The sequence below is a fragment of the Prinia subflava genome, chromosome 13, assembly GCF_021018805.1.
Source record: "Prinia subflava isolate CZ2003 ecotype Zambia chromosome 13, Cam_Psub_1.2, whole genome shotgun sequence".
NCBI classification, from domain to species: Eukaryota; Metazoa; Chordata; class Aves; order Passeriformes; family Cisticolidae; genus Prinia; species Prinia subflava.
Window position 1 is genome coordinate 19,244,220 of NC_086259.1, and position 21,649 is coordinate 19,265,868.

General features: G+C 50.0%; 2 protein-coding genes across 2 annotated transcripts in view; one reads left to right on the top strand and one right to left on the bottom strand.

The window, feature by feature from the left end:
- Nucleotides 1-7,983: 7,983 nt before the first annotated feature.
- MAP1LC3B (microtubule associated protein 1 light chain 3 beta) lies at nucleotides 7,984-16,319 on the top strand. The gene is made up of 4 exons (XM_063410969.1): nucleotides 7,984-8,144; nucleotides 10,635-10,690; nucleotides 12,932-13,038; nucleotides 14,892-16,319. The coding sequence occupies exons 1-4, from the start codon at nucleotides 8,105-8,107 to the stop codon at nucleotides 15,064-15,066; spliced, it is 378 nt and encodes a 125-aa protein (XP_063267039.1). The 5' UTR covers nucleotides 7,984-8,104; the 3' UTR covers nucleotides 15,067-16,319.
- Nucleotides 16,320-16,459: 140 nt separating this feature from the next.
- ZCCHC14 (zinc finger CCHC-type containing 14) overlaps nucleotides 16,460-21,649 on the bottom strand; it is a 48,253-nt gene continuing 43,063 nt past the window's right edge. The window contains exon 13 of the mRNA XM_063410968.1: nucleotides 16,460-20,699. Within this exon, the coding sequence (XP_063267038.1) occupies nucleotides 20,644-20,699 (56 nt within the window). The 3' untranslated portion in view covers nucleotides 16,460-20,643. The remainder of the gene's footprint in view (nucleotides 20,700-21,649) is intronic.

Below are 21,649 nucleotides of genomic sequence, written 5' to 3' on the forward strand. Positions count from 1 at the left end.
CTGAAGCGCTGCCCTGAATCCTAATGCAGGGGCCTCAGCCTCAGTGAGGGTCCCACGGCTGCAGTCACCATGACAATCGAGCAACAAATCCCCAAACTGGCATGAGACAGGAAAACAGAGATTTAATTGATGCAGAAAGTCTGAGAGCATCACCCACGCTGCAGAGAGGCTGCTCTGCAGAGCAAGGAGCTGGCAGAGGATGAAGGAGGAACAGACCTTTGGACACTGTAGAATCCCACAGTGGTTTGGGTTGGAAGGGAACTTAAAACTCATCCCATTTCACCCCTGCCATGGCAGGGACACGTTCCATTATCCCAGCTTGCTCCCAGCCCTGTCCAGCCTGGCCTTGGGCACTGCCAGGGATCCAGGGGCAGCCACAGCTGCTCTGGGCACCTGTGCCAGGGCCTGCCCACCCTCACAGGGAACAATTCCTGCCCAATATCCCATCCATTCCTGCCTTCTGACAGTGGGAAGCCATTCCCTGTGTCCTGGCCCTCCATCCCTTGACCCCAGTCCCTCTCCAGCTCTCCTGGAGCCCTTTTAGGTCCTGGAAGGGGCTCTGAGCTCTCCCTGGAGCCTTCTCCTCTCCAGGTGAGCACCCCCAGCTCTCCCAGCCTGGCTCCAGAGCAGAGGGGCTCCAGCTCTTAGAGCATTTCTCTGGCTCCTCTGGACTCATTCCAGCAGCTCCACATCCTTCTTGTGCTGGCAGCTCCAGGGTTGGACACAGAGCTCCAGTGAGGTTTCACAACAGCAGAGAAGAGGGAAGAATCACCCTCCTTGTCCTACCCTCACAGTCCTTTTGAGTCTCACCGGACCAGATGAGGTGCTTGAGCTGCCCAAGGATTTTGCCAAGGGTCTGGTGGGCAGCTGTGGTTGGAAACCCCGATTCCCAAGGATCTGGATGGCTGTGGATATGGGATAACATGAGGGGCCCAGGCTGCCATGGTGCAAACAACACTGCTCCAGCCCTGGGATGAGTAAACGCTCGGCTCCTCCCAGGCGGAACCGCTGCATTCCGCCCTCCGACTCTGCCCACGTGCAGGATGAGGTGTCATTTTTAGGGCTGTGCTAATCCTCTGGGGCCTCACTGATGGACAAATTTAGTGCCCACACTTCTGATTACATTACAAAAAGCTGCTCCGAGCATCTAAACCGAGGCACATGGGCAGTGAGTCATGTAAACCAAACATCAAATCTTTGGAAAAACGGCCAGAGCTGTTTTCCACCTGTAGGGAATCATGTGGCTTTCCCCACATGTTACATTATGCTCAACTGGTAATTAAAGGTTCTGACACAGCTTTCGAAGGCCTTGTCATGTCTGTTTGTTTAGGAACTGATGGATTCATGGAGGGGACAGGGAAAAGTACTGATGGCAAGGATTTTTGTGTGAATGAAACAAAAGATGTCCTGGGTGACATTGCCTGGAGCAGAACCACGGCAGTCTACAGCACACACATGCTCTCCCCTCTTTTGCCTTTATATTTTTATCTGAACTTTATTCTTTCTCCTTTTCCACTGAATGCTCCTGCTGCTTAATCACCCTACAACCTTCTCCTTTTCCCTCACCCACCTGACCCCTATAACCTTACCCCACAGTCTTGGCTCCGAGGGTGCTGAGCCACATTTCTCATCCATCACACTTTCCCTTGGCCCACTGACCCCCTTTCCAGTCCAACCCAGCAGAAGGCAGGACTGCAAAGGGCTGTGATGGACAGCCCAGCACAAATCCATGCCAATTCCCACGGAGCTCCGTTGCCCTGTGCTGATTTCTCCAGATGAAAAAGGGCAAAGGGAAAAGTCAGTCTGGCAGTGCCCACCTCCATCCCACACTGATGTCACCCAGAGCCCAGAAAAGCCTGAGGCAAAGCTCTCAGTGCTCCGAGTGACCAAATTTCCCCTTCTAATAGAAGAGAGTGAGGGAATCCCAGCCCTTCATCACATCAGAGAGGAGAAACAAGCGCTGTCTCCAATTTCCAGTGCTCTTCTTGTGGAGAAACACAATAGTTATGGAGCCTGGGCACATCCAAGGTCCTTGAGGCCCAGAAAGTGGAGACCTGGTGCACAACAGGGTGGTAATAACTGAATATCACCTTCAGCTTCAGTCACTGAAGTCTAAAATTGCTGCTTTCACCCCTATCTTACTAAATCCATTATCAGAATCAACCAGCTTTGTTTGTGACAGTAGGGAAAACAGGAAAAGTGCGTTATCATCATCTCCCATCCTCTGTGGCACTGTCTGAGCACCTTCCTTGGAGAACATCCCCAGTAATGGCCCAGAGCTTTCCAGTGCTGCTGTCTCAGGCAGGCAGCTCGCAGCCCTTGCCACAGGGCTCTTGGAAAAGGATGTAGTGAAAGGGGAAATGTTATTGTTTCATTTCCCCTCAGCAATTAAGGAGCTGATGCAGCTCTCGCTGTAGTCAATTAGTGTTCACGCTCACTAAAGGGCTTTGGATGGGTCCCAAAGTTAGTGTCCTCATTTTCTGTAATCCTGGAAGTGTTTACGCCTTCCCAAGCTCTGAGTGAGGATGAGCCAGCTGATGGCATATCCAGCCAATTATAACCAGAACAGCGAGGAGAGGATGATTTATTTTCCATTTGGCAAGAGGGACAGAAAAGTATGGCAAGGCAGGCTGAGACAGATGAACAAACCCTCTCTGCAAGCCCTGTTTGCCACAGGGAGTATTTGCAGCATGTTTTTTGGCAAGGGCCTGCACTGAGATTTCTGCTTTGTAATAAAAACAAAGACTCCTCCTGCCTCCTAAAGAACTGCTCCCTTCCTTGGAAGGAGGACACATCAGAGAGAATACCCTGACAGAAAGGCCGAAGAGTTTTGCTTTGGTTTTTGTAATGTGTATATTTTAAGCTGGAAAACAGCTCTTCTTGTCCTGAAAATATGAATTCCCACTTCCTTGCTTTCTCTGTGGACATTGAGCTCACCAGATTTTGCAGGATAAACACCACTGGGCAGGCTGGACTCTTTGGGGAAATCCAGAGCCCTGCAGAAAAGCTGCTGATGGCTCAGGAAGAGGTTACATCCTCCTGCTTTAGAGCAGAGCTCAGTGCCCTCTCCTTAACTGGCTCCTCACTGCCAGAGGGCAGGGATAGATGGGATACAGGGAAGGAATTTTTCCCTGGGAAGGTGGTGAGGCCCTGGAACAGGTTCCCAGAGAAGCTGTGACTGCCTCATGTCTGGAAGTGTCCCCTGGACAGGGCTTGGAGCCACCTGGGATGGGCTTTAAGGTCCCTTCCACCCCAAACCTTTGAGATCACTTCCAACCTTCCAACCCCAAACATTCCATGATTCTATGATTCTTGGAGGAGGGTGTGATCTTTCTTCAACATGCCATGAGGAATCAGTCGATCTAAAGGCCGTGAGTGCCTGGAGTCACCCAAGACATCACAGCACCTCTGCCACAAGCAGCTCTTGTCCCTCCAGCTTTGGCCCCAGTCCAGCCTGAACAATTTAGTTCTGTTCAACACCTGAAGCAGCTCAGCTGGCAGAAGGATTGTCCTGCTCTGGTGTTGGGGGTGCCGTTCCTGGGTGCTGATCCGCGGTTGTGCAACCCCAGGCAGCTCACAGAACCCCTCGACGTCAGCGAGGAGAATGTTTACTGCACCACAGGCGACGTAGCACTCAGTTAATATTTGAACACGTGGGGGATTGCTTCAGTCCTAGGAGTATCAAAAATCAGGGTAAGACCTTGTTACACGCCGTGTCATTCCACAATTTCCCCGCTCTTCCTCCTGCACTCGCGCTGTCGTTGCTGCTTGCCAAGACGTTATGGATTTTCGGAGTGAAAAGCAGTACACAAACACAACTCACTGCTGCTTACCCCAACTGATCCACCGTGTTCCATCACGAGAGCAACATCTCCCATTTCAAACTCAATCCTGGAGCCAAGAGCTGTTTGCTGGAACAGCAGGAACAGCAGGAACTGATGTCAGTTGTGGTACCCGCAATGATGTCTTGGGCAATCCTTCGTGCAGGGGGAGTGCAGTGAGTTTTTAGCCAAGCATTCTATGAAAATGATGTTTTTCTGAAGACATTGCACACATCTGTGTGTTAGCTTGGATTTACCATCCAAAAAAGCGTGTCTAATAATCTACAACATGTGATATTCCAAAAGACAGTGTTGTGTTCCCACTGAGGCACAGGCTCAGCTGTTGTTAGACCTCAGAGAAAACCCACCCAGGCAAAAGGTGGGTTTTCTGTCTCACTTCACTTCTGTCAAATTATACTTTTCTACCCTAAAAACAGATATTTTGCCATTCTCACCACGTATTCCTAAAGTTTACCTAACTCAGAAGGTGAAATTTGAAGTGTGGGAATTTGTCTTAATGGTTGCCACCATATTGAGGCAAATTTAAGGTTCAAATTTCCCAGAAGAGTTATTTTAAGGCATGACAAACAATGCTTTACAGTCAGATTCTGCCTGAAAATCTCTAATAGCAGCTGGGTAATGGCTGCACATTTATAAGAAAAGCAAACCCACATTAATCTTGAGCCGAGCTGGATCAATAAGAACAATTTGTGAGAAAAGAACTGAGGGGAGGTATTTTAATTCAGGTTGAAATGCAAGTTGTTATCAGCACGGTGTCCTTCCTTTTATTTTATGGGGCTTTTCTCTCTGTGTTCCTGGTGAATTTAATACTGCTGACAGCTGCTGAGCTCCCAGCCCCACACACTGAGTGCTGTCTTCCAGGAAGGGTGCAGCACTGCAGAGGAACAGCTTCATCTGTTCCTTGGAAAAAAAAGCCTTTTCAGTCCCGTTGTACCAGAAAAATGAGGGGATGATTTATTATTCTGAATGTGAAATACACTCGTTTCATTGTGAGGCAGCTCATGTGGGAAAAAAATAGGAAAAGTGGGAGTTTTTCCCAAGGGAAATGCTGTGAATATCAGCCATGGTTTGGAGTTACTGTTCATACTGGATTTTTAACAAAAAAAACACCAACCTAACCTTGTGGAAGATAGAACAGTTGGGAAAACCTGTTTTGCTTTTTTTTTTTCTTTTTTAATTTAGTATTTAGTCTGGTGTATTAGGTGCAGACAGGAGGATCTGAGCTGGAATCCAAACCCAGGCTGTGCTCTAATGTGCTTTGTAAATTTGGGAAATCACATCTCCTTTGCCTCATGCAAAACTAGGGCTGACAGGGATTGTAGGGGATTATTTACCCCATCCTTCTCCCTGAGATCAGAACGATTCTCCCTGAACTCTTCAGAGCAGATGTTTCACTAATTTCTCGTTAAATAAAAACATCCAAAGGTGGTTATTCCATTTCTTTCCTAGGGAATTTCTTCTGGTGCTCAACAGTTCTTACCCTTAGCCCAGCCCCTAATTTCTCTGGCCTTTTCCAAGCTGTAAGCTCATTATTTGTCATCCCGGTCCTGCAGCCTGCAAGGAAGAGCTAATTCCCTCCAGCTCTGCAGCAACCTTTTGCATATTTGAAGAAGATGTAATGCCCCCTTTGGGTTAACTCTCCTGTTCTTGAGTCTAAATGCTTTGTAAAGTGTTCTAAGGCCAGGATAAAAACGCTCTGCAGCTCCATTTTGGAAGGGCTCTGTTCCAGCACCGCCGCCGAGCCTGAAGCCAAAGCATTTTCCAAAGCAGCATTTTGTCACCAGAGATGGGGAGCTGTGCTGAGGCAGAGCTGATCCCAAAGGCTGTGTCCATGCTGTCATTCCAACTGCTCCTAACACCTTCCTCAAATCCAGACTTGCCAACTGTCTGTGCTGTCGACACGCAGACACGGGCGAAGGCTGAGCTGAGGAGGGAAAGGTCAGGCGGGTCTCGGTGTGGATCTAAGTTTCCTTCTCACAGTCTCTGCGGATTATTTATGAGAGGAACATGTGATAGCCCAGCCTGTCAGCAGATACTCTGATTGTGGCTCTCCCCAAGCACCATATGGATGCTTTCAGCCGGAGCTGCAGCCCTGCTAACAGTCGGCTTGTGGATGCAAAGCACACAGCACACAGAGCCCCGAGCCGTCAGCCCTGGCACCAGGGCGCACCTGCACACCCCAAAAATAACATTATGTGGTTTCACCAGGGCTCATCCTCCTGCCTTCAGCCCTCAGACACAATTCTGAGAGCATGGTGGAATTTCCTCAGCCTGGGAAATGGGTTTTTTTTAAATGCAGGCATTTAAATAAAGAAGAGTTCTGCTGACGCAGAAATTTGGGATTGCTGCTTTAAGTTGCAGATGTATCAGTGTTCTGCCCGTCATCCATGTCTCACCTGCTATCCCTGGACACTGAGGTGATGGACAGAGCAATTACACACCTTGGGGCTCCATTTCCTCATTAGTCACATCTTTAATGGCCTCATAATGACAGGCCACCGGAACTGCGTGACCCTGAATCACAAAATTAATTCCTTTGTGTGAGTGCAGATTCACTCCAACTTCAATGCACTCCAAAAATGCAAAGACACTGATAAATCTCTAAGATGGTTAGAAAACTGTCCTTCTCCCTGTACTCCTAAGGACAATCCTGGCCAGCTCCCTGTCCCTTGGATTGTACAGGGAGATCTTGTCACCCTGCTGCTGCAAAATCATCCTCAAATTTCAACCATGGTGCTGGGAATGTATGTGAGAGAAAGAGAGATGCAGCTGAAAGGCTCCAGCCAACAGCTTGTGTCAGAAAGCTGCTAAGCAGGAAACAGTTGGGCAGTTTTACTCACAACGTGGTATCTGTGACTGAAGTTGTGATTTAATCAATTCCTCACAAACTGGATGAGATCAGGGGGTGGCTCCCGAGGGAAATGGAGCACCTGCTCCTAAAATGTTGCTCTTCAAATGTGAACTCTGCCAAATATCCATGTCAATGTGAAGGCAAACTGGTGACAGACCATTGAACTTGCACTTTTGCCTGGAGAAAAGTGCTTAAGTGCTCACGTTGAGGGGGATGTTGTGGGCTGCTCCAAGGTGGCCACGGCTGCGTGTTCATGGAATCACGGAATAATGGAGTACCAGGTTGGAGGGGACCTCAAGGATCCCCAACCTTTCTTGGCAAAAGCACCATCTAGACAAGCCAGCTGAATCTTAAAAGTGCCCAAAATTGGGGAATCTACCACCTTCCTGGGGAGATTGTTCTTTTTTGCTGCTGAAGGGGAACATGGCAGGGCACTGAGGTGGCCATGGCTGTGTCACTGAGGAGAACATGGCCTGGCACTGAGACAGCCATGGCTGTGTCACTGAGGAGAGGATGGCCTGGCATCAAGGTGACCATGGCTGTGTCACTGAGGAGAACACGGCCTGGCACTGAGACAGCCATGGCTGTGTCACTGAGGACAACATGGCCTGGCATCAAGGCAGTCATGGCTGTGTCACTGAGAAGAACACGGCCTGGCACCAGGGTGACCATGGCTGTGTCACTGAATGAGGAACACAGCCTGGCACCGAGGTGGCTGTGGCTGTGTCACTGAGGAGAACACGGCCTGGCACCGAGGTGGCTGTGGCTGTGTCACTGAGGAGAACACGGCCTGGCACCGATGTGGCCATGGCAGTGTTACTGAGGAGAACACGGCCTGGCACCCATGCGGCCATGGCTGTGTGTCACAGAGCGCGAACACGGGCAGAGCCCTGTGCCATTCACGCAGCACCATGGCCGTGTGTCACTCAGGAGCACCGTGTGCCACTAACGAAGCCCGTGTGTCACTGTGGAGGCCCGTGTGTCACTCAGGAGCACCGTGTGCCACTAACGAAGCCCGTGTGTCACTAACGAGGCCCGTGTGTCACTCAGCAGCACCGTGTGCCACTAACGAGGCCCGTGTGTCACTCAGCAGCACCGTCTGCCACTAACGAAGCCCGTGTGTCACTGTGGAGGCCCGTGTGCCACTAACGAAGCCCGTGTGTCACTAACGAGGCCCGTGTGTCACTCAGCAGCACCGTGTGCCACTACCGAGGCCCGTGTGTCGCCGAGGGCACCGCCGGTGCCACACTCAAGATGCCGGCGGGGCGAGGCGGGGCCGCCGTGACGCGCGGGTCAGCTGACGGCCGAGCGGCCGTGGCGGCGCGGGGGGCGGGCGCCGGCACTCGGAGGTGTCCGCTGCTGCCGCCGCCGCGCACAGCCGCCGCCGGGCCCGGGCCGAGCCGCCGCCGCCATGCCCTCCGAGAAGAGCTTCAAGCAGCGCCGCACCTTCGGTGAGCGCCGCGGGGAGGGACGCGGCGGGTGCGGCCCGCCGGTGCTGCCGGTCCCGCGGGCTGCGCTGGGGGGTGGCCGGGGAGGGGAGGGGGCCGATGGCGGTGGGAGCTGCCGAGATCCCCGGGCGGCTCCCGCTGACAGCGGGGCCCGCGGGCGGAGCGGGCCCGGGGCCGCCCCGGTGTCCCGGCCTGCTCGGGGCTGTGACGGAGTGAAAGCCCGGGCCGTCCTGCGGGGTTGTTTACCCGGGCGGTTCGGGACAGGGGGGGTTTGTGGTGGTGCGGGGTGGCAGCTGTGCCGTGCCCGGGTGAGCCCCGCGCTGGGAGAGGGGCTTGGGGTGGGGAGATCTCTTGGTGGCATCATCCATTATCGACTGCAAAACTCCCAAGAGCCTGGAAACATCCTCGGCGTGTGTGCCAGGAGCTGGGCCTGCCCTTCCCTCCGGTGTGTGCTCAGTGTCCGGCGGCCTCTGCGCCAGTGGCAGCGGAATTAGAGCTCGGCTGGCAGCGGTGCCAGGCGCGGGGAGAGCGATTCTGCACCCGGGCGGCCGCGCCTGCACCGGGGCGTGCGGCTCCTGTCTCTGTTCGGCTGTCGAAAACTAGCAGGGCATCGAAAAGAGCTGTGTAATGATGGCTGGGAAAATGAGATTAGTGCCTTTCGAGAAGGAGCAGCCTCGATAGAGCCGTGCCACGCTTCTGTGTGTGCTCGGGATGGGACCGGAGCAATCAAAGGGCTCTGCCCATGTGTGTCAGCGAGGGAGGCTGAAGCGCTGCGAGGGTAACACGAACTGGCAGCGTAACCTATTTCTGCATGAACTGTAAAATCCCGTACGTGAGATGGAATTGGTGGAAGTAATTGATCCAGATTTTCCTTTCTTCCTGCCTTTGGGTTGAAGTCAAGCTGCTTAAGGGAGCTTTGTGATGTGCCCACCCTTGCCTTTGCTGTTGTGGTAAATGTAAGCTGTTGCCTGCAGTGAGGCGGGGAGGATGTTGATCTGACAAAAGTCTGTGTTTATGCCACCCCTTTTCTCCGAGCCTTCCAAAACTGTCGTTGACCCCATCGCCTGTCAGCAGCCTCTGTCGCAGGTATTAAGTTCAGCTAGGATGGCAGCCAAGCAGTTGCCACTGCAACTACTGTCGTCAGAGAACAGTGTTTATCTGTGCCTGACTGGGGCCTGATTTTGAACATGCCACACACAATAATCTCCACGATTTGCCCGGTTTATGTTCCTTCTACTCCAGGGAGTTCTGCTCAATAACATTGCTGTGAACAAACCTGTTCCAGCTGAAAAGTTGGCGCTTGCCAGGTGGATGTTTGGTCTCATTCCCTCCGCGTATCTTTTGTGTTTCTGGTTAATGTTAAAAAGCATTTTAACGAGGTGGATCTCTGCCCTTGGAGCGCTCCTGTGGGGATGTGGGGTGGCTCTCATGTGAAGGCTTGGCGTGCTCCTTGCCTGAGTTCTGCTTGATTCACCTGCAGCTTCAAGCGGTGATTCATGAGAGCTGCATTCCTTGCCGGGCTCGTGGGGAGGATGTGTTCCATGGGCACAAACAGGGAATGAGGAGAGCCAGGGATGTTATTGCTGAGTGTCCTGCCATTAGCATTCCAACGGGGAGCTGGCCTAAGTGCTTCTCTCCCTAGGCAGGTGCGTGTTCAAGCCGTGATGCAACACTAAATCATCTCTCTCAGAGCTCTCAGAGCTGTCTGGCACCTGCAAACAGCCTGGAAAGCCCCGTCCTGCTGAAAAACAGAGGGGTTAAAATGGAGTTCACTGAATCTGAAAGTAGGCACGGGACACACAGATGAGGCGGCCCCTGAAAGCAGCCGGGCTGTTTACTCTGCCTCGTGTACTTTAGCCCGGTTCATGATATCCGTTCTATTAATATTTCTGTCTGAGGAGAGGTGAACTTTATCCTGAAAACTGGCACGGAGAGTGGCAAAATGTGTAGGTCCGGCAGAGCCTCCAGCAGCTCCTGCAACAATGGGTGCGGCCGAGTCAAAATAAAACCTGGAATTCGGTAACACGAGAGCGCTCAAGGAAAGCTGATGCTGCCAGGCTTGGGCCAGTCCCGGGGCTCAAATAATTGTTGACCATTTCCTCTTCTGGGACCTGACAGAAATAGAAGCACAGGCCATTTAGTTGTTAACTTGGGTGGTGTAATTTGAGGCCTTAACTGTGTGAGGTTAAATGTGTGCTTCAGTGGGCAGAAAGTGAGGGGTGTGGGGAGGAAAGGCTCTCCTTTAACACTTTCTAGGAGTGCCAGGCAGGTGCACACAGCGCCTGTCACCTTGGGTTAAGGAGCAGGGGATCAGCTGTCACAGGACAGGCTGTACTCCTGATAGTCCTGGCCCATTTGGAAATTGCTTTGCCTGAATTTCCTCCTCTGGCTTTTCCTGACACATGGTCCCTCTCTTCAGCAGTGGAGAAATAAGGAAATAACAGCATTAACTGTGAATGTTTAAACAGATTTTTTTTTTTTAATCCCTTGCAGAACAAAGAGTGGAAGATGTACGACTGATTCGGGATCAGCATCCCACTAAAATACCAGTAAGTCCAGTTCTTTTCATTTTTTACTTCAGTTTCCAGTTCTTTTTAGCAGTTAGAAACCTGTGGAAGAGCTGTCCTGAGGAGACCAAATGAGAATGTGGCTGTTCAGGGTGGCTGAGCCTGGATTTCAGGAGCATTCTCAAGGGGTAATTCTCACAGTTGGTGTGGTGGAACAAGGTCCTCACAGGGGCTGGAGGATGTGGCGTTTCCGGAGTTTTGCAGTTGTGTGTTGTAACTTGGAAGAAAACCACGCCCCAGCTGAGCTCTGAGATCCTCCTGAGCTCTTCTCTCTGTGGTTTTCTGCTCCAAATTAAGAGTTTTAGAGGCTCACCAAGAGGAGTAGACAGGAGGCAGATAGGGATTTGCTCATCAGCCAGCGCTGAGGAGGACAGAAATGCATTTTTCCTGGGAATGGGCTCGTGCCTAGGTCTCCAGGAATGCTGCTGGGCTGTCCAGCTCACACTGGATATCACCCCTCACCCTGACACTCTTCAGCTGCTCAGCTCCAAATGCTGCCTAAGTTTGTATTTTATTTTACCTATGGCATCCTCAGAAATGCAGAGAATATCCTGCAAGCAAAAGGCATGGACTGTGTTCTGTCACTGTGAATGGGACCCTCAGCCTTGGGCTCTGTGGTGACATTTGGTGACCCCAGCGTGTGGAAATTCTGCTGTGAACCAAACGCTGCAAACTGTGCCCACTTCCTGAGCAAGTTCACTGACAGAAGCTGCTGTAGAAACAGAAACTGAAAAGTTTTCACCTTTCCTTGGGCTTTAAACTCCTTCACCTTGGAGCTGCCACTGCTGCTTCCCTGTGCAGTTGGGCAGAGGAATAAGGAATATTTCACAGCGGAGGTTTTCTGACTTTTGTGGAAGGATTTGTTTTCCCAAAAGGTGCTTTCCTTGCAAATCTGTTTCCTGACAAATACTGGTTTTTTACTCACCTTTCAGAGACCACTTAACCATAGTCCCCAGGCTCTGTGACCACAGACTGAAAGCCAGGGATTTATGGCAAAACTCTCACTTTAAAGTCAGCTGTGGACAGGTTCCAACCAAACATTCAGAGGAGGAACTTGCTGGAGATGTGGTGATGCAAACTCCCAGCTGTCCCTGCTGGGATCCCTGGAGTCTTGCTGGGCCAGTCACTGCCTCGTTATTGTCATTAGCAGTTCTGCATGAGATAAGGTGGCAATGTCACACCAGATAATAAATCCCTCCTGTGCTGTCAACATCCTCCACTCTGCTGTTAGAAATATCTACTGCTTATGGCCTAACTGCTTAAAAATAGGGGGGCTTTGTTACCCGGAATGAGCCAGCATTTATTTCAGCTGATGTAAGGCTCTTTCTCTGGAAGAATTCAATCAACTTCTCTTCACCTGTGCAGCTTTTTAAGATCAGCACAGGCAGACCCCGTGAGCATGGAAAGCATCCAAGGGCCTGGTGTCACGTAGCTCCTGTTGACTGAAACTCAACAAACGCCACATGGCCGTGGAAACGGGAGCACACGAGGTCTGAGATCACTTCTTAAAAGCAGGAACTACCCTCAGTTGCTGGGCAGGGCGTTTCTTAAATTGGGAAATCTGCAGTTTCTCTGTGAATTAAGGGGTTGTTGCACAGCAGTCCTGGCAGAGTTACTGGTTCCTGAGCACGCTTGAGGAAATTTTCACATTAATTTGGAAATTGGAGGGTTTAAACCCCTTCCAAAGTAGCTTTTTCTCATGTATTAGAGGAAGCATGGGAGGTGTATGGAACAGCAGAGCAATCTGGAGTGGTAGTTCTTAAAGAGGTGGCGTGAGGCTGGAGAAATTCCAGTGAAAACTGCTTGATCTGGCAGACTTCCCTAGCAGCACAAACCCCTGGTCAGCCGTGTGTTAGAGGGAAGTGGGCTTGATCTTTCCTTGGATTTCCTTGTTGCAGGGCAATTCATTGCTGGGTTAAGTGATGGCAGCAAAGGAACTCTTTTAAAATTGCCCTGGAGCTGTGGATGTGTGCTGTTACCTGTGTGTTACCCCTCTGTGCAGTGGCTCCTGCAAACAGAACAGAGGAGCTCGTGAGGATAATTGATTCTCATGGAAACACAGAATTGTTTGGGTTGGAAAAGACCTTTAAGGTAATTGAGCCCAACCATGAATTGTTGCTTTTCAGATTGGAGGAGCTGCATTCACAGATGAAGGGGAGGAGATGAGGGCACCAGACACTGTTCCTGCCTTTCACAGCTTCTGCTTTTTGTGTTTCTTCTCAGGTGATCATTGAAAGGTACAAGGGAGAGAAGCAGCTTCCAGTTTTGGATAAGACCAAGTTCCTGGTGCCAGATCATGTCAACATGAGCGAGCTAATCAAAATTATCAGGTAATACTGCTGGCATTCCAGTGTGAACTGATCAGCCTCAGACTGTGATGCTCTGTTAATTCCCCCCTGGTGCACTCGGGAGGTCTAAAGGGAAAATTCATCTAATGAGCACTAGGACAAATCCAGGAGGAGGTGCTTTTCCTTTTGCTTTGCTGGAAAAACCCCACTCAGAGAACTGGCCTGGTAGTCTGCTTCCAAGAGAACATTTCCAGAGCTGTAGGAGGGACCGTGGGGCTGTGAATCCCTGTCTGACATGGGTCCTTCTGCCCAGAGCTCCAGCACTTCCTCCTTGCCTATTTTGGGATTCCTCCTCTCTTCTGCCACAGAGAACCCCTCGGGAGTGGCTGCCTCTTCCCACCCACTGGGAAGGGGAGTTTGGGCTGGGAGCCAGAGCTCTGTGCTGCTGCCTGGGGATGCTGTTGGCATCTTTTGGGAATTGAGGCCTGGGAAACACCAGCTCAGGCCAGAGTGTTTCTTGCTCAGCCTACAGGAAAGGCAGAGGGAAACAGCCTCGAGTGGAAGTTGTGTGGTTGAAAACTGTGGTCAGAAATTCTGCTAGAAGTGCATCTCTGCTGGCTCAGCAGCAGTGTTTGTTCAGGAAGGGTTCTCCAGTGGTAACTGGGAAGTCAGCAGCAAACCAGAGCTTGTTTTGTGATGGTCACGCTGCAGCAGGAGCTGGTTCATGCAGGCCACGGGCTGTGGGACTTGTCCAGGGTGTCCAAACAAAAACTGTCACAGGCAAATCCCAGCTCCGACAGGAGGAATAAAGGCAGACAGGGCTTTGGAGACAGCAACCAGGGTGCCTAAGTCTTTCAGAGTTTCTCAGGAATGTGAAAGGTCCTGGGCAAAGAGGTTAACTGCAAGCTGAAGGATTTTCCCACCTTTTTTCTCTGGCTTTATTGTTAATAAATAACTTGGTACAAGCCAGACTTGGGCCTCAGCTAGCTCCAGTGATGCACAGCAAAGCCCGTCCTTCCCAAACCTTGGAGAGCTGCTGCCTTCCCTCAGCCTGCTGTGTCTGGAGCCATTAGAGTCTGGCTTTGGAAGGGTCCCTGCCCAGGGCTGTCCTTGGGAGCTAAATAAATCCTTGTTTCAGCTGCTGCTGCCCCTCAGCAGTGAGTGGAAGCAGCAGGAAGCTCTTCTGATCCAGTCTTTCCTTGCTTTGGTGGCAGCTCCACACTCCCGAGTTGCTGTTGCTCATTTGGTTTATCAGGTGGGAAGAGAGCTGCCCTGTGCAGACCTGCTCTGCAGGAGGCAGTTTAGCAGAAACACCAATTTCCCCTGAGCTGGAAGCATCAAGGGAAATGAGAAATCAGCTGTTTCCTGTGCCAGGCACTTTGTGCAGCCTGTGGCCCCCTGCCCTTCCCACCATGCTTCTCCTGGGAGTGAGATGCTCCGAGGTTAAACCAGGCCCTTACAGAGCTGGTGACAAAGTGAATTTAAACGTTGCCCAGGTTTTGCAAGGAAGCTCTGCTCATCTTTCCTGATCTTCCCAAGGATCTCTGGGTTTTCACTCCAGTGAGCTGCAAGCCAAAGATCCCTGGTTATGCCAGGGAGGCTTTTACCAGTCCCTCGTTTAATGCCCTTCTGGAGTGCCCCTTTTCCCCTGAGTGAGGGCTCTGCCAGTGGATGCACCTGCCTGGATTTTAGGAGGAATTCAGTCCAGTTCTGAGGGACAGGGCTGGGTGGGCACATGCAGGGAAAGGTGCCCATGACAAAGATTGGCACGAGATGACCTTCATTTAAATCCCTCCACCCCAAACCATGCCCTGATTCTCTGCCCTTACTGCTGTCACTGAGGACTGTCCGTTGCCATCTGTCCTTTGTCCCCCTTTCCCCTCACCCCTCCCCAGGCGACGCCTGCAGCTCAACTCCAACCAGGCCTTCTTCCTGCTGGTGAACGGGCACAGCATGGTGAGCGTGTCCACGCCCATCTCCGAGGTGTACGAGAGCGAGAAGGACGAGGATGGCTTCCTCTACATGGTCTACGCCTCTCAGGAGACCTTCGGAGCGCCAGCCTCCGCCTAGGACACGCCAGCAGCCCTAGCCTAGGATTTGGGTTGACCCTTGGCCATCACCCCCACTCTTCCCCACACACCCCCAGGGAAAGAACCGGATGCCACCTCCGCTCTCAGTCCTTAGCATAGTCTTGCTTTAGCAGGTGTCTCATCTCACCTTGCCTTGTTTGTGACTATTAAACAGTACAGACGAGCACCTCCAGCTTTGAAACCTGCCCTAATAATACTCCACGCAGGCACATTTACAGGTCTGGACCTGACGAAAGGAGCCCAATTGTGCATGTGACACTTGCAGAGAAAGGGACACTCGATTTACTTTTAACAAGCAAACAGGCGCCAGGGAGGAACTAAAGTGTTTCCTGTGAGTTTGCGGGAAAATCTCCCTACGATTCCTTAAATTTTTTGGTTTAAATGGGAAGGTTTCTCACGAGAGCAAATGCATTTTAACGTTCCAGAGGGGAGCATTTTCTTCTGCAGCTCCATCAGACTCGAGTCAGCGCTGCAGGGAGTTAAGGCAAGTGCTTGGGGTGAGCTGGGGAAGGACAACTCTTTGTGTCTCCGGTTTTTGGGCGCCGCACGCTCCGGGGCGGCGCCGGTTTCTGGAATACTCATACCAAACACCACAGCTTTATCGTAGTTTTAGAAGTGTCTAACTGTAAAATACACACCCGAACAGGTAACACTGAAATAAACTCCAGTCTGTTACAAATCCCCAATCCCTGCGTGTTCATCCGAGCTGGCTTCCAGCGATCCATAGGATCGTGCCCCTAGCCCGTTCCCGTGCCCGGCAGTCGGGAGAAGCAGCTCAGGGCCGGGAGAGCTGGCGAACAAACGATGGCTGGAGGCTCCCGCGGCGCGGGCAGGGAGCAGGGGGAGCTCTCCCGTGGGACAAACCTGTGTTTGTCCAGCGCTGTCCAGCGAGGCGTGGCGGGATCCCCGCGGTGTCACCGTGTCCCCGTGGCGGTGGCGGGGACAGAAGCAATAGTGCAGCGCCTCCTCCACCTCGTACCTCCTCCACTCTCTGCATGCATCTCCTCCCCGGGGCCTCCTGCCCGTTTTTTATTGTCCTTTGTGTTTTTACTCCGACGTGAACTTTTCGATGCGGCTTGTTCTCTGTTTAGTTCTGTTCGTGTGAGAACTCGTTTAACTCATAACTGACAACTGTACTTGTAATTACGACGTGATCGACTGATATTCCTGTACAAATGTTGCTTTTTTAAAATTAATACAGTGCTGATACGGATGGATTACATCCCAACTTAATTCCGGCTCGTGTGGTTATTCCTAGGCATTTTCACAGCAAAATAATTATAAAAGAATTAAAAATAATTCCCTGCTACTGCCAAGCTGGAGAAGCCTCCACACAGCTGAATCCCTTTCAAATGAAAGCCAATGCCAAGGGATTCTGTTTAACTCTTTATTTTCCATACATTAAATTTACTCAGATAAAAACATTCTAAAAATGTACAATTTAACTTTTAACAAAGTATAATAAAACATAAAAATCCCAATACCAGAATACTTGACATTTACAGTTCAAAATCAAATTAGCTGAATATTAAATATTTACAAAACTATTTAAAATATTTATAAAGTTACATGCAGAATTTGTAATACTAGAAGTGATCGAAGTAAAAGAAATGGCTCAAATGGAGCAGGAATTTCCTTCATTCCTAATGGAAAGTTATGTCCAAGAGAAGCTGTTAATCTGCACTTGAAAACACACAGGATTTGCTTTCTGCTTCAGTACCGACACAGTTCTTGTGTACATCAGGAAAATTTCGGGGAACAAATGGGTAATTCCAAGGGTTTATTTATTACAAGAGCTGTGGGGCCTCAACCAGCCAAAGTGATTCCTACTCTCCCAAACGCTCCATTCCGTGGATTTCTGCCCAGATTTGCTCACATTCATCCCATTTTCAGGTGTTCAGCCCAGATCCAGCCTCCGAGGGTCCCTCGGGCACAGCTCTGCCCTCCCCAGGATTTTGGGAGGCTCTGGTGCCCCAGCCTGGCTCACCCTCTGCCCCCCGAGGAAAGGGGAGCTGGGGGGATGGCCAAGGCCTGCTGCTGGACTGGTGCTTAATTTGCCAAGATTTAATGACCCTGGTATGAAAAGGTTTCACAAAAAGCTGAGTGTGACAGAGCTGGTTTGAATAAAAACCAGTTTTGATAAATTTTAATAACGGTTCAATGTAGTTTGCAATAAAAGTCGGGTGGAACCCTCTGATCAGTATCTCAGTTCCCTCTCCTCCCTCTCTGCTCTCCCCATTAAGGTTGAGCCCAGAATATTCATTAATGCTTAATTTGCAGGGTGAGGAGGAGTTTGCTGGAAATTCCATCCTATTTTGAGTCTTTCCATCATCAAACACAGCTGGAACTGCTGCACCTGCTGCTCCCTCCCCTGGGAAAGGCTCCTCCCTGATTCCCTGCAGGGATGACTGGGGATTCCCTTCCCTTTTACACTGAAAAATCATTCCCATTCCACAGTGAAATCCATCTAGAGAACTAATTCTTTTTTATACTTGCAGGACAAAGATAGAGCTAAATAACATTCTTTGAAATCTCCATCTCTCAATGTACAAAAATAGGGTTTAAGAACTGGTTCCTTCAGGCAGCAGCTGGAACTCCACTATTCCAACCCAAGCTGCCTTGCTTTTTAGGGGTAAAGAGATGGATTTGTGCCTTTGAAGAACAGATTAAGGATAATTCTATGGAATTAAGGTGCTCTGTTGGGACTTACCAACTTTGGTTGTTGTGGGTACAGAGTGGAGGGTGTTCACTGGCAGGTCTGAAGCCCCAGCTCTGGGATTTGGGGAAGGCTCTGAGGTTGCTGCTGGCTCACCAGATTTTCCTCTTGGACACTCGTGATGCCTCCAGGTCCTTCTGGCTTGGATCTGACTCCAAACCCAGACCCAACCGTTCCAAATGCAGCCACGAGCCACTTGAAGAAACATCAGCCTTGACTTGACACAAAGGAAACAATCCCAAAGAAAGGAATGAAACAGTTTGCTGGAAACATCAGCCATAACTACACACAGGAAAGATCCTAAAGAAAGCTCTGGAGAAAGGAATGAAACAATTTGCTGGACAGAAGTTCAGTTTTACAGTCCTTTTGATATGATTATTTCTGTGATGAAGATCAGACACAACTGTGTCCAGCCTTGGGCAGTAAAACAAAACACAACTGGTACAGAAATGACTTTTTTTTGCTGCTGCTGCTGTTTTTTGCTGTTTCAAGAGGGTTTTGAACACTCACATGTGTGTTGAAATACAGTTTCTTTAAATACAATTTTAAAATACTGTTTAAAAAAAGTGAAAATAATAATAACAACAACAATAATAATAATAACACTAAGTTTGGCTTTCAGCACATGTTCCAGGCCACTGGAGAGACCCTCAAAGCTGCAAATAGTAAACATGGAACTGCACGTTTTCCTTGGGCATGATGCAGTGGGACAGACTGTTCCTACCATTGTCTCGAGCTCATTAAGGCAAAGTAAATTGCATTGTCAGTTTTCATCCCTTTAGTGTTGTAGGTCTGAAGGTTGTTCATGGGAACACAGGGAACCTCCTCGAACGCAGGCAGAGCCAACGGGGAGCGGGAGCTGGGCTGGGGATACACAAATCAGGGGGTTCTTATTGCATAGCAATAAAAATATCTTTGTTTGTTTGTTTGTTTAAACCAACTGTTCTGCAAATTCAGGTTTTGGGTCCCTCCCTGGGCTGGGGTTGGTTCTGCCCTCCCACGTTCCCGAGGCTCTCCCGGTGCCCAAGATCCCGCCAGGCTGGGATTGCCCGTGGAGAGAGGGGACACAGGGATGGCCCAGAATGTTCCCTGGAGAGAGGGGACACAGGGATGGCCCAGAATGTTCCCTGGAGAGAGGGGACACAGGGATGGCCCAGAATGTTCCCTGGAGAGAGGGGACACAGGGATGGCCCAGAATGTTCCCTGGAGAGAGGGGACACAGGGATGGCCCAGAATGTTCCCTGGAGAGAGGGGACACAGGGATGGCCCAGAATGTTCCCTGGAGAGAGGGGACACAGGGATGGCCCAGAATGTTCCTGTCCCCTGAGCTCCCCCCTGACACAGCCCCATCTCCTGGGGCAGCTCTGCACAGCTTCAAACCCTCCTGCTCCCCGAGGGCTCCCCAAGCCACTGCTCCGCCTCAAATCCTATGGATTCATCCTGGTGTAAGGAATACCTCCGAGTGTAAACAAGGCTTCAGACTTTAAAGGTGTCTCTCAAATTACAGGATGCAAATATCTCTGTCAGACACTTTTACAGAGGAGGCCTCACCCATTTAATGCCGTCAAATTCCCTGGGGGGAGCCATGAGGATTAGGATCTTCTTTCAACCAGACAGGACCAAAGTGTTTCAAATTAGCAGTTCGAGATGGGTTTGGCTTCCTCGTGAGTCCTAATTTAGATTTGTCACCCACAAATGATGGACTAAGTAGTTAACACCAAAGCTACTCATCTACAACCTACTGCAACGAAGGAGGCCGACAAGAAATCCTTCCAAGTCTTGATAATAATGAAGTTTTTACTACCTTTTACATGTTTGACTCCTACCACTCCTGAATCCTGGGGCAGGAGCCAAAGGGTATTTTATATAAAGTAAAGCAAAAGCTTATCAACTCTGCTACCAGAGTTCTTAGTTTGATTTTTTTTGTTTTTTTAGGATGGTTTAAAATTCATTTACAAAAGCAGAATAATAAGGTTTCTGTGAAAGAGACCTATATACAGTAACAGGACGTAAAGGTTTTGTGTATTACAGGAAAATATCCTTGAAGCCTTTATGACTCTGGAGTCTCTGGGACTTGGACCCTTGGAAACTAAGTTTATTCCAGTGCTGGGAAGCCAGCACTAGCTAGTAACAGGTGAGACAATGAAGCACGAGTTTGTTTCCAGAAGGAACCGAAACTGCCGTGTGTGTTCTTTTGGAAGGGAAAAGAGAGACTTTTTAGGATTTTTATTGTGGAATTAAGTCCCGTAAGCCTGCTGGTGCCAATTTGTAAAGGTTGGAACTTCTTTGCCTCTTGCACTGGTCTCAGAGTGACACTGTCTGCTAAAAGTGCAGAAAGCTTGAAGAGTTTTACATTCTTCTGTAGTGCAATCCTTAAAAATCCCAGAGATTAGTGCCTGATCACTTTTGAAAAAAAGTAGACATTTTACCTAGCCCAGGGGTGCCAAAGTCCTTCCAGCCACTCCTACCTTCCACCTCAGAACAGAGCTGCCCTGGAGTCAGGCCCTTCACCTTGAAAAAGTCCAATTGTGGCAACATTCTCCAGCCAAAACAGTTCAGGGGGTGTTGTACTTCCAGCAGGAACTGCAGCTGGCAGCTCCTCCATCCATCCATCGGTCTGAGGACACGGAGCCAGGAGTTCCAACAACAAAGCTTGAATTTGGCAATCAAAACTGGGTTGGCTGCACCCCTAAGCTAGATTTTCTACCTAGTCTAATAAAGTAAAGCACCTTTGGATTAAAAAATACATTAAGCTTAACAGCAACTGGACGTGTCAGTTTTGTGGTTCGATCTCCGTCGCTCTCCATGGCTTTACAGCATCGTGGGGCCCGGTGGGGAACCTCAGTCTGTGGAGTCCAGGCTTTCGGAGGGAGGGGCGTACTTCAGCCTGAACGTACCTGGGACAGGGACAGGGACACAGGGTTACACATCAGGCACCTCCCACGGCCCCCAAACCAACCTGCTGCTGCTGCTTTTGCATGGAATGCATCACTGGGGCTTGGAGATTTAGGGCTGGCACGACTTTGTTCCATGGAATCACAGAATCCATGGTTTGGGTGGGAAAGGACCTTACAGATCATCCAACCCTGACACCTTCCACTGTCCCAGGATGCTCCAAGCCCTGTCCAGCCTGGCCTTGGGCACTGCCAGGGATCCAGGGGCAGCCACAGCTGCTCTGGGCACCTGTGCCAGGGCCTGCCCACCCTCACAGGAGGAGTTTCCTCCCAGTATTCCATCTAACCCTGGCCTCCTTCAGCTTAAAGCCATTCCCTCTTGGGTAAGTCCATGGCCTTGAAAAAATTTGGAAGACTTTAAATGGGAAATTAATTAAATAAATTAAATCCAACTTAAAAAAAAATCAGAGTCTGCTGCATTTCTGAAGTTCTGCCACTCAGGACTGACCAGGCAGCAGCTCTGCTTCCCCCTGGCCACTACCAAAACATTTGCTACAGGAATTCCAGTCAGTATTTACCTTTATCCTGCTGTAAATTGCTGCCCAACACTTTACACTTGTTAATTTATGGTGTTCAAACTGTTGAGACCACACAAAAATGAATCCAGGTAAAGGCTACAGACAGGGCACGATGTCAAATGGAATCTCAGCGCTCTTCACTCAGAGTTTGTATTTCATTTTCTAACCCACACCACTCTCAGATTATCTCAACATAAGATAATCAAAATAAAAACGATAAATGGGACAAAAAGCACTCTTGGTAAAGTTGGATTTCTCTTTTTGCTGTTTCCCGCCTGGAATTAAGGATTCACTCTCTCCTGGAGAAGCCTGTGCTGTAAGTGTGAAAACAACATGTCCTATAAAATAATTCCAGCAGCAAACAGGACCTTCAGG